This window comes from Papio anubis, chromosome 7, assembly GCF_008728515.1.
Source record: "Papio anubis isolate 15944 chromosome 7, Panubis1.0, whole genome shotgun sequence".
Classification (NCBI taxonomy): domain Eukaryota; kingdom Metazoa; phylum Chordata; class Mammalia; order Primates; family Cercopithecidae; genus Papio; species Papio anubis.
The window spans coordinates 105,914,181-105,926,491 of NC_044982.1; the positions used below are offsets into that span (position 1 = coordinate 105,914,181).

The 12,311-nt window shown below is 39.7% G+C and overlaps 1 protein-coding gene across 2 annotated transcripts in view; it reads left to right on the forward strand.

The window, feature by feature from the left end:
• Positions 1-12,311, forward strand: part of LOC101025385 (ADAMTS-like protein 3) — a 261,955-nt gene that overhangs the window by 111,791 nt on the left and 137,853 nt on the right. For both annotated transcript variants that reach the window (XM_031668415.1, XM_021941826.2), the window contains one exon: positions 11,711-11,838. In XM_031668415.1, the coding sequence (XP_031524275.1) occupies positions 11,711-11,838 (128 nt within the window). The remainder of the gene's footprint in view (positions 1-11,710; positions 11,839-12,311) is intronic.

A 12,311-nucleotide genomic window follows, 5' to 3' on the forward strand; every position in this document is an offset into this window, starting at 1 on the left:
TTAATCTTAAAAACACCGTTTAATATTTTCTTTGAGACTGGTCTGCTGAAGATGAATTCTCTTTTTGTCTGACAATCTCTTTATTTTACTTTAATTTCCTGGAGGACATTTTTGCTTTTGTAGTTGGTCCTCAATGGCATGGTTGATCTATATTATCTAGCCCACCATTCCTCTCCATCAGACTTTTAAATTTGGCAACCTACAGTTATCTCTTTTCAATCTTACCTGATGTTGTGTTACATATGCTTCATGATAACTAACCCAAGAGCATAGATAATATCCTGTTAAATCTTCCATCATGTAAAGTATCTTTATGTTTAAGAATTTATTTTTAACAAAAATAAAGTCAATATGAAACAAAGCTCTCATTGTATTTGAATGTTGCATGTCTCCTGCTGCAATCTGAGAGGACCTGATTATGATTCTTAGAAAAGAAAAGAACAAGTTACTTGTCTGGTAGGTATGAACACTGATTGCATTAATAGGGAAAAATAACCTAGATATTGTCACGCATGATATTGGTTTGTATGGGAGTTGTCACTGGAGATGTGGCCCATGTGATTCCTTAAATGGTCTCCTGCAGGGCTCATGGTTTCCTGTGTGTTAGTGCTAGCATAGGTACCTTCCAGAATATGATTTTTTTTTTTTTTTTTTTGAGACGGAGTCTCACTCTGTCACCAGGCTGGAGTGCAGTGGCGTGATCTCGGCTCACTACAACCTCCACCTCCTGGGTTCAATAGATTCTCCTGCCTCAGCCTCCTGAGTAGCTGGGACCACAGGCATGAGCCACCACATCTAGCCAGAATATGATTCTTAAATACACTAATATCTTATGTCTGAAATACTGCAAAGTCCACATGTAGAAAGGGAGTAGAGTTTAGACACTGGGCATCATGGAATGACTTATATTCTTCTTCTGAGGACACACTCTGATCTTACCGTGCAGTAAAGACAACTAGTCAATTTGTGCTGCTATAATGAAATACCTGAGACTGGGTAATTTGTAAAGAACAAAAATGTATTCTCTCACGTTCTGGAGGCTGGAAAGTCTGAGTTCAAGGCACCGGCAGGTTTGGTGTCTGGTGAGGACTGTTCTCTCTGCTTCCAAGATGGTGCCTTGTTGTCATGTCCTCTAGAAAGCATGAATGCTGTGTCCTCACGTGGTGGAAGGGCAGAAGAGAGGGAACTAAATCTCTCAAGCTCCTTATAAGGGCCCTAAGGGCTCCACCCTCATTACTTAATCACCTCCTAAAGGCCTCACCTCTTAATACTATCACGCTCGTGATCAACTTGCAACATATAAATTTCCAGGGACACATTCAGACCATAGCAACAACCAAATGCCCTTTGTTTTATTTTTAAGCTACATGTTGTATGTATGTTTCTTACTTCTGATAGCAATACTGTGAAGAATCTTAGTTATAAATATACGTGTCTTTTGATTTACTTTTTTTTTTGAGATGGAGTCTCACTGTCACCCAGGCTGGAGTGCAGTGATGCTGTCTCAGCTCATTGAAGCCTCTGTCTCCCAGGTTCAAGTGATTCTCGTGCCTCAGCCTTCTGAGTAACTGGGACTACAGGTGCACACCACCACGCTTGACTAATTTTTGTATTTTTTTAGTAGAGATGGGGTTTCACCATGTTGGCTAGGCTGGTCTCAAATTCTTGACCTCAAGTGATCCACCCACTTCAGCCCCCTGAAGTGTTGGGATTACAGGCATGAGCCACTGCACCCGGACTTGATTTACTTTCAAGCTGACAGTCATTTGTCACCAACAAGCTCCCAGTTTGATCTACAGAGGCCAGGAAGATAATATCAATCCTCACAGTGGCTGGATGGGGACTGGGCATATTAGAGGCCACATGCGCTTCAAAAATGGGATGGCCACACTTAGTTTTAATTATTGCCATGCTGTGATGCGAATTTTATTTTATTTTCCTGAGGTCAGAAATCTAGATTTTTTTTTTTTTTTTTTTTTGAGACAGGGTCTCACTCTAGGCCTCAGACATCTACATTTTTATGTGAAATCTTCGTATATTTAAACCTTAACAAATAATTATTTTTAGGGCCTCGTTTGGCAGAGTATACAATCATTGTTTAAAAAATTGGACCTGCAAGGCCAGATTCTTCCCAGAGACCAACAGCTTGCCCCCTTTATCTTAACCATTATCAGGTAAACTGCTCATATTCTGTACATACAGGTGCTGAGAATCCTACCTCAAGGGTGGGCTTGAGGATGCTTGGGAAGCCTGGATAAAATTGACATTTGCCACAAATCATTTAATACAGAAACCTGGGAGTCATTCTAGCATCTCCTTTCTTCCTGTGTCTGGTCAGCTGCCAGCACCTATTGATTCTAGCACCTTTGAACTTTGCATCTATGCTCTCCTCCTCCAGACACTGGTAAATCTAGTCTAGTCTCTTATCTCTTGCATGTCAGTGGCCTTCTAGCTGTGCTGTCTGATGTGAGGCTTTACTCCCTCAATCCTTCCCCATACTCCTGCCAGAGTAATTTTTCCAAAATACAATCTGCCTAAGTCACTCCTCTGCTTAAAAATATTCCAGTGAGTCAATAAATTACTGTGCTGGAAAGCTTCTCTTTGCCCTCCAGATCCACTTTCCACCCTTCCCTGCCCCGCGCTCCACCCACTGGGAAGCTGGCTTGTATGGACAGCATCAATGGTCTCCCTTGCCCTCTGGCTCTTGGTTGGGTTTGGCCAATAACAAGCACTGCAGGGGGATTGGAGAGAGGGAGGACAGAAGTGTGTTTATTTCCCCAGCTCTCTTTGTGGGTTGCTATGGGCTCTGATTCTCAACTGAAGGCCTTAGCTCTGGTCAGGCAGCCCTGTATACACAGCCCCTGCCTGCCCTTGCCCCATCTAGCTTGCAGGGCCAAGGCAGATCATGAAAATCATCAGATCCACAGAATCTGGCTGGCACCAGGCTTCATGGTTTCCCTGTACGCTGTCCACCACCTTGGTAAATAGCGTGTTTCAAAAATGCTTCCCAAGCAGGATTGGCAAGTGTGTTAGTGTCTGTGAAATAATGAAAAATGTTGTGTGCTCAGCATATGTGGTATAAGCAGGAGCCACCAGAGATGAAGCTGGACAAAGGGTGGGATAGGGCACAAACAGCCTAAAGAGGCAGAATGTATGTCCTGAGGAATTAGTGAAGGGCTTTAAAGGTGGTAAAATAATTAGGAGCACATTGACTAGGAATGTGTCAACCAAATCCTAGAGGCCATCAACTGTCAGGATAATGAATTTTGGAGCAGTAGAGGGTAGAATGGACTGGAGAAGGGAGACGTGAAACACACAAGGTACAGAGCATTTCTGAATAGTACCTAGCACACAACTTTAGATATATGGGTGTTTAATATATCCTGGTCAGACTGAATTGTTGAGTCTGTGTGACAGCTTGAGTGACATTTTTATGCCGTTTACCCAATTCATATTTTAAAATTTCTTTTGTTAAAGACCTTAAGGTAGTATTAACCTGAAATAATGTATTTACTGTTAACTAAATCTGGGTCATTTGAGATCTCCTTAAATAACCTTTGTGGTAACAGTGGAATGAACATTTATTTGATGTCTGGGAAGTAATACCCCAGTGGAACTCATTTTATTTTGGGTTGTTTTTAATATGGAGCTGTTAATATAGCATTTCCAATAAGTGACCTTATATGTGAAATCTGTGTTTAATTACTAACATTTTAGCAAGACTAGTAGAACTGTACTATTCATTATAAGTCACAGATTTAAGAACTTGTCACGAAAATATTTTATGATTTGATTTATGCCTGGGGATCCAAGAAAGGCAAGCAGTACTCGAGTCTTTATGAGATGGTGAACATACTTATTCCTACAATATTTTTGACTTTTACCAGCCCTATTATATAATGAATAAACAATATCTTTTTTGGAATTTTTCATCCAACATATTCCCCAGCTAGAGCTTTACTTAGGAAAATATGATTTCCTAAGAGATCTTTAAGCCTGATAGTTTGAACCAAACAACACAAAGTGCATATTGCTTCTTTGGAAGTGTTTTCATAGCTTTCCCTTTAGTGTTTTCCTTTTCCTTAAAAAAAGAACTTTTATTGGGTGTTTTATTGTGCAAACTATATATGTTTGTCATATAACATTAGAAATTATAGATGATCATAAAAGAAGAAAGTAAAAAGTGTTTGTAATTCTATCACAATTAGAAAACAGAAGTGAGCACAAAATAAGGACTCACATGTAACCTATCATACGGAAGAAGGTGATAGGGATACATGAGGTGCTGCCTGTGCTTCCAGCAGGGTTGGTATGTTCAGTGGAAAGTCTATCCCAGCTCTCCTAACCAAGGTACAAATTGCTTCTGTTTTAGGGTCTCCTCCCTCTGGGCCCTTTGTGTCTGTTGCTCTTGACAACCAAGGATTGCCATTGCCTCACCACAGCCCTTGTCCCTCTCACCTGATGCTTGTTGACTTGTGAGCTACTTGAGGACCAGATCCACACTTGTATTCCCAGGGCACTGAGCACAGAGCCTTGAACTTAGCAAGCTCTTGTTATAGTTTGTGTGAGAAAATGAACGAATGCATGTGAGTTCATGAACATCAGTCAGGAATGTGAATTCCTCATGAAAGAACCTAGATAAAATGAGATGCTTTTGAAAAGCAGAAGTGTAGCTCTGCTTGCAATATAGAGGGGGAAAAAGTAAAAGACTTCATAGAGATATCGAAAGAATGTTGTGGTCAAGCAGATCACAGCAGCAGATGTATTTGATCCAAGAGGCGAAATGCTAACTGAATGATGATAGCTGGGCTGCTATATTTGACTGGATTCCTGGTCATGAAAGGAAGTGGAGCATCAGTGGGGAAAACACACAGATGTCCATAAGGAAAAAGCAGGCTTTGTCTGGGGTAAGACAGAAAAAGCTTCTGCCTGGGCCCCTTCTTTAAGAAGAAAATAACTTTTATTAGATGTTTTATTGTAAAATCATACATGTTCATTGTATGACATTAGAAATTATAGATGATGGCTGGGCGTACTGATTCATGCCTGTAATCGCAGTACTTTGGGAGGCCTACGTCGGTGGATCACCTGAGGTCAGGAGTTCAATACCAGCTTGGCCGACATGGTGAAACCCTGTCTCTACTAAAATACAAAAATCGTCCGGGTGTGGTGGCACGTGCCTGTAATCCTAGCACTTGAGAGGCTGAGGTGGGAGAATCGCTTGAACCTGGGAGGCGGAGGTTGCAGTGAGCCAAGATCGTGCCACTGCACTCCAGCCTGGGTGACAGAGTGAGACTTTGTCTCAAAAAATAAATAAAAGAAATTATAGGTGAGCCTTGGACACACATGGTTCTCAAAGCCACAGTTGTTCACCTGCAAAATGGGGATAGTGATATCTATCTTAAAGGACTTGTTGAGAAGGTTAGAGAGAAGGTAGGAAAAGTACTGGCAGGCAGTACTCATGCTGTGCATTAATAATGATTAACAGTGCCTGAATTATGTAGGACAAAGTTGTTCAGGTCTTCTTCTTCCATGCTCTGCCTCAGATTCTGGCCCCAGACAGGGTCACAGGGTGATATGATATTGATGGACGCAAACTTGGATTGGGTCCGCATAACAACTTACCATATAAAATAATAACAACATGGAATTTAAATGATTATTTGAGACAACCTAAAGAGATGTTTGAACAGGGGGAATTGGGAGCAGCAGCTATACTCAACTGACAAACACAGACATTCACCTGGGTTACAATCAGGCCAAAGATTGAGCTGATATCAGTCAGCTGTATTTTATTGTCATTAACCTTCAGAACTGGGGCTAACCAATTTGGGGCTGCTATATACCTCTTCTCTCAGGAGGCTTACCACCACCATGCAGCCCAAGAATACAGGTTCCACCCTGCCGGACCCAGTTCCTTCTCGTGGCTGATTTCTTCCCTCCCCACAAACCTTTCTGCCTCCTGACATTTGATGACGGTAATTGGTATTAGTTCATATTTTTATTGTAACATTAAACTGTGTTCACAGATTCCAAGTCTGATTAGTTGGCTGCTTACTTGGCATTATGGTCGGCTTACTAGTTTAAAAAGCAGAAATATGCATTAATGGAATGCTGTAAGATTAGAGAGCTATGTCCCGCACGTTTATCAGGGACTTGGGTGAAGACATGGAAGCTGCAGAGCTGAGCACAGTGGCTCATAGATAGGGTGACAGGATCAGGGTTCAAACAGATCTCAACAGGCTGGTATTCTGGGCCAAAACAAACAAGAGGAAATTCAGTAGTGATGAATGTTAACTCTTGCATAAGTACAAATGGAGAGAAGCTGGCTCTCCCATCATTGTTTTGAAAAAGACATTGTGTTTGAAGAAGAAAATAAATTGCTTACCTTTACTGAGATATTCACCAACTGCATTCGTGGAGATGCTGCCTATACTTTATATGTGTTATTTTATTTAAATCTTGTTTGGGTAAAGATTATCATCTCCATTTCACAGATGAGTTTTGGAAAGTTTAAGAAACTCAGAGTCAAACAGCTTTTAACCATTATGTGACGCTGTCTCCAGAGCAGATTCCAACAAATGGGCTGGCTGAAAAAGGAAGGATTGGAGGGAGGGAGAGAAGAAGGAAACTTAGGTTTTATCTAAAGAAACCTGGATCATAGGTGCAATGTATAGTCTGTGTTCTTAGATTCAGTGTTGTATTCTGGGCACTACATTTTAAGACTTAAAATGTGCAAATTTTGATGTGTGCCAAGAGAAAACACAGTTGCAAAGGATCTGGGAACATAGAAGGAACTAGGAGACTTTCAGAAAGCTTGAGAAGGGCTCTTCTGTAGAAGAGGATCAAGACTCTGTCCACTGCTCTAGAGGAATGAAAGCTCCAGGGAAGCAGGTTCTGTTTCACTGCAAGGAAGATGACACAAACATACATCTTCAGCAGTGGCCCAAGTGGTGCTTCATTCTGCTTCAGTGGAGTTATTTCTGAATGTGTGTGTTATCATTACACTGCTAGGATCAAAGGGAAGAGAGCATAACTGGATGGAAATCTGGGATATTATTGCTATTACTCTCCAGAGAAATAATAACAATCAAAAGGCAGAAGGGCTGGCTGCTGGAGACGGCATTGGGGTTTCAAAACAAAATCCAACCATCTTCCTGGCTGAGGAGAGGAGAAAAACTTAAGGACCCCTCTTGAGGTGCCATTCGTGCTCTACTTCAAGGAAAAATATCTTACCTATCCAATCAGAGAAGCCAAATGCTTCCACTATAACATGCCTATTTTAGTTATTTTAGAATCAAGATTCTTTTTTTTTTTTTTTTGTAAGTTAAGGTAGAGAAGTTGTGGAAGGAAACCTGATTCTAACTATGAACTGAACAGATGGGATAGTGGGAATAAAAACAAATTAAAACGGTATTGCAAAAACTCTCAACTTTCATTTAAAAATATATATGATGATGTTTTTCAACTTTTCACATTCAACCTTTCGGTATATCGAGTGACAAAATGAAAAATCAATTTCAGCTGTGTATATTTTAAACATTTACCTAAATGATTTGGACTTACCCAACCTAAAAGTCCAGATGAATGTATTAAACTGCTTATTGTATTTTTTGTGAATTAAAACTTTATTTTTTTATTATGTTATAGACAGGACACGGTTATGTTTGGTGACATTTACTATAGAAAATTGAACTGAACAGTGGTCTAATTAGAACAGTAAATAGTATGGGTTTAATTAGCCCCTATTCCTGATGACAGATTTGATCAGTCACCAGATATTTATCCTTTCCTTTCACTTGACTGTTACTGAAATATTGCCTCTAGTAGGACTGCTTACTGTGCTATAAATAGGTAGCTTGGCAAGAAGCCATAAAGCCTGCTGACCAGTGAGACTTGAGTGAAAATTATTGGAAAACCCCCTCTTTGCTTCCAGTCATTATTTCTTCATTTCACTTTTGAAGGTCCTTTCCACAGATCCCTCTTTTAATTTAATTTTTTTTTTTTTTTGGTTAGATGAGGTAACTTGCCTAAGGGCTTAAGGAAACCTGTGCAATATCTAGTTCAGTCACATGCTGCAGTTTATTAGTATGTCAGTTTCTTTCATAAACTTTGCTGTTCTCCAGCTTAGAACTTACCTATTAAATTCTGTCTGACTTGAACTTTTTTGTACACCAAGAATATGTGGTTTTTGTTTGTTTGCTTCCTTGTTTTTAATTAAGGTATGATGTGTTTTATTAAGACTGCAAAATGCAGAGAAACAGCAATAAAAAAAATATGTTTAAGTCACCCAAATCCCTCACATGTAGAGGTAGCAACTGTAACATTTTAATTAACCTCTCACTCTTCTCCCTATGCATGTACAAAGTTTACATGTATGAAAAATGGTATAGATTTAATATGATTATCTAATGATTGTCTTTTTCCCCACCCCAATATTTTTAAAATGGAAATTTCAAAAACCATGAAAGTTCAAATAGTAAAAAAACTGGCATTTAACAATTTATCATATTCTGGGGGCAACTAGGGAAAATTAAACGTTCAGTTGAAGTTCATTTCCTGTCTTTTCCCAACAACATTCGTTCCTAGTCCTACTTCCTCCGTTCTTAGAGCTAATTTGCTATGTTTCCAGCCTATATACCTCCAGCCTATGTACGCGTTCTTTTACTAGTATGTTTTGCATATATATGCCTATGCCTATAGCTTTATCTGTAGAGAAGAGATAGAAAATGATATGTGTTTTTATTTTAATATAATTAAGCCTATCAGTCTTTTCCTTTATAATTTCTACTTTTATTGCTATATATAGGATAGTCTTTCCTATATACAGCTATTGGTATAGGTATATACCAAGATTAATCTATTAATCTATAATATTTCTAATACTTTATAGTTTCAGTATTTTAACATAAATTTCTAATGGATCTGGAATTTATTTTGGTATATTCTATGAAGAAGTTATCTATGATTTTTAAAAACACAAAACATGCCGGGCACGGTGGCTCACGCCTGTAATCCCAGGACTTTGGGAGGCTGAGGCGGGTGGATCATGAGGTCAGGAGATCAAGACTGTCCTGGCTAATATGGTGAATCCCTGTCTCTATTAAAAATACAAAAAATTAGCCAGGTGTGGTGGCATGTGCCTGTAGTCCCAGCTACTTGGGAATCTGGGCCAGGAGAATTGCTTGAACCTGGGAGGCGGAGGTGGCAGTGAGCTGAGATTGCGTCACTGCACTCCAGCCTGGGCGACAAAGCAAGACTCCATCTCAAAAACAAAAACAAAAACAAAAACAAAGCAAACAAACAAAAAGCCCACAGAACATTTGTCATGTTGATTTGTGGTGCTATACTATGTCCTTGTACTTGGTCTGTTTCTGTACTCTTTTTTTTAATTTAATATGTCCATTTGTTTATTGCTGTGCCAATTCTCTACTCTTAATTGAGACAATTTTCCTCTCATTTTACTTCTTTTACAGTTCTTTTAATTGCATTAAAAAAACTCATAACTTGAGATCTACCCTTTTAATAAATTTTGAAGCATATGGTATAGTATTGTTAATTATAAGTACAACGTTGAAAAGTGGATCTCTAGAACTTTTTAATTTTGCATGGTTGAAACTTAATACCCATTGAACAGTAACTCTTGATTTCCTCATCACCCCAGTCCCTGGCAACACTATTCTACTTTGTGCTTCAATGAGTCAGTCTATGTTAGATACCTCATGTAAGTGGAACCATGCAGTATTTGTCTTTTGTGAGTGGCTTGTTTCACATAGCCTAATGTCCTCAAGATTCATCCATATTGTGGCATGTGATAGACTTTCCTTCTTTTTAATGGCTCCATAGCATTTCATTGTGTGTATACCACATGTTGTTTATCCATTCATCCGTTGATGGACATTTGGGTTGCTTCCATTGTCTTGGCTATTGCAAACATCTCTTTGCGAGATCCTGATTTCAGTTCTTTTGGATAAATACCAAGAAGTTGGATTGCTGGATCATATAGTATTTCTATGTTCTTTCACAACTTTTTAGCTTTTTTTTTTTTTTTTTTTTTTTTTGAGACAGAGTTTCGCTCTGTCACCCAGCCTGGAGTGCAGTAGCACAATCTCAGCTGTCACCTCTGCCTCCCGGGTTCAAGCAATACTGGTGCCTCAACCTCCCGAGTACCTGAGACTACAGGCATGTGACACCACGCCCAGCTAGTTTTTTGTATTTTAGTAGAGATGGGGTTTTGCCATGTTGCCCAGGCTGGTCTCAAACTCCTGAGCTCAGGAAATCTACCTACTTCAGCCTCCCAAAGTGCTAGGATTATAGACATGAGCCACCACGCCCAACCTTGCTTGGCTCTTAAAGATATTTATGCCACTATATGAACTTTAGAATCATTTGTTATGTTTCAAAAAATGTTTCTTTGGGGATTTTGATGGGACTTGCTGTAAACTTATAGATAATCTTGGAGAGAAGTAGCATTTTACAGTATTGAGTCTACTTATTCAGGGCTATGGTTGTTTCTTCATTTATTCAAGTATATTTTAGGCCCCTTAATAAAGTTTTGTAACTTAATAATAAGCTTCATTTCTTTTCACGTCTATACCTACATCTATCTATGTACTTTTTACTTGTAATTCCCCCTCTTCTCTGTAGTATTCTGAATTAAGTCATTGGTGGAAAGTCTAGGAGACCAGTTAAACCAAACTGTACTCATAATTGACTCTTTGCTATTTTCTTGGATTCGAAACCTTCATGACTTGGCCAAGTATGTTCGTATGACTTTGTTTTCTTTGTTTTCTATGAATGGAGGTTCCACAAAACCTTATGCAAGGTTTCTTGGGAGTTACCGCCCGTCTGCCTGACACACAAGCAAGCCAGCATTCACTCATGAGCGCTTCTTTTTTTTTTTTTTTTTTTTCCTGAGACAGAGTCTTGTTCTGTTGCCCAGGCTGGAGTGCAGTGGTGCAATCTTGGCTCACTTTAACTTCCGCCTCCTGGGTTCACGTGATTCTCCTGCTTTAGCCTCCCGAGTAGCTGGGATTACAGATGCGTACCATCACACCCGGCTAATTTTTGTATTTTTAGTAGACGGGGTTTAGGCTCAAGTGGGGTCCCTGCTATGTAAGTTAGAAAACAGAATAATATAATTGATATTTAGCCAACTTATTTAAATTCAGGACTGATAAAATTTCAGATATAATACTGAGCTGAAAAGCCATCTCCACAAAACCTTCTTAAGATGGAAAGGCATGTATGTGTCAACTGATTTTCATATAAACTTGTCTTTTTTTTTTTTTTTAATGCGATCATTCCAAAGCAAAGCACTTTTCGGTAGCATTGGTCTTTGTGAAGAGCTTAGAAGATGACTCTGGATTTGGGAGGCTGAGGCGGGTGGATCACCTGAGGTTAGGAGTTCAAGACCAACCTGGCCAACATGGCAAAACCCTGTCTCTGCTAAAAATACAAAAGTTAGTTGGGCATGGTGGCAGGCGCCTGTAATCCCAGTTACTCAGGAGGCTGAAGCAGGAGAATTACTTGAACCCAGGAGGGGGAGGTTGCAGTGAGCTGAGATAGCACCAAGATTGAAACTCTCTCTCAATTAAAAAAAAAAATTAAAGATGACTCTGGAATAACTGGGGAAGCTTTGGGATATTTCTACCACATTTGTCTAAATTTATTGTGTGTGTGTGTGTTTTGTTTTGTTTTTAACATCTAGACCTCAAGAAACACTCATTCAGATGAAGACAAAGATGGCAACTGGGATGCTTGGGGCGACTGGAGTGACTGCTCCCGGACCTGCGGGGGAGGAGCGTCATATTCTCTGCGGAGATGTTTGACCGGAAGGTCGGTGGTGGCTTCACTTGCTCCTGCATGTGGAATGTGTCAGTGCCTGTGGATGGGTGGAGAGGAGAGAGAACTTTATTTGGCTTTGGAATGTACTGTGATAATGGTATAACATTTCCTTTGTCTAAATATGAGTCAACCTCCGGTTCACATATTTCAGCAGCAACGATCCCGTTTGCGTGGGTGTGGCCATGTTGCGCACAGGACCCAGGAGCACCAGACACTTTGGGCTTTGAGGAAGGGAAATCCTGGCACCTTAAGTCACTGATTTAAAGTTGTCAAGAGTTGGGGCAAGAGGTCAAGTCTTCTGAGTTCTGCCCTTGGGTTGCTGCAACTTAATCCAGTTCTTGTTCATCTATTCTGAGCAACCCATTGATTAAGAACATGATGCAAGTTCTATTTTCACATTTTAGATATGTTTATGTTAAATAGCATTTGCAAAAATGTAAAATCAGCTTATTTTTAAAAACCTG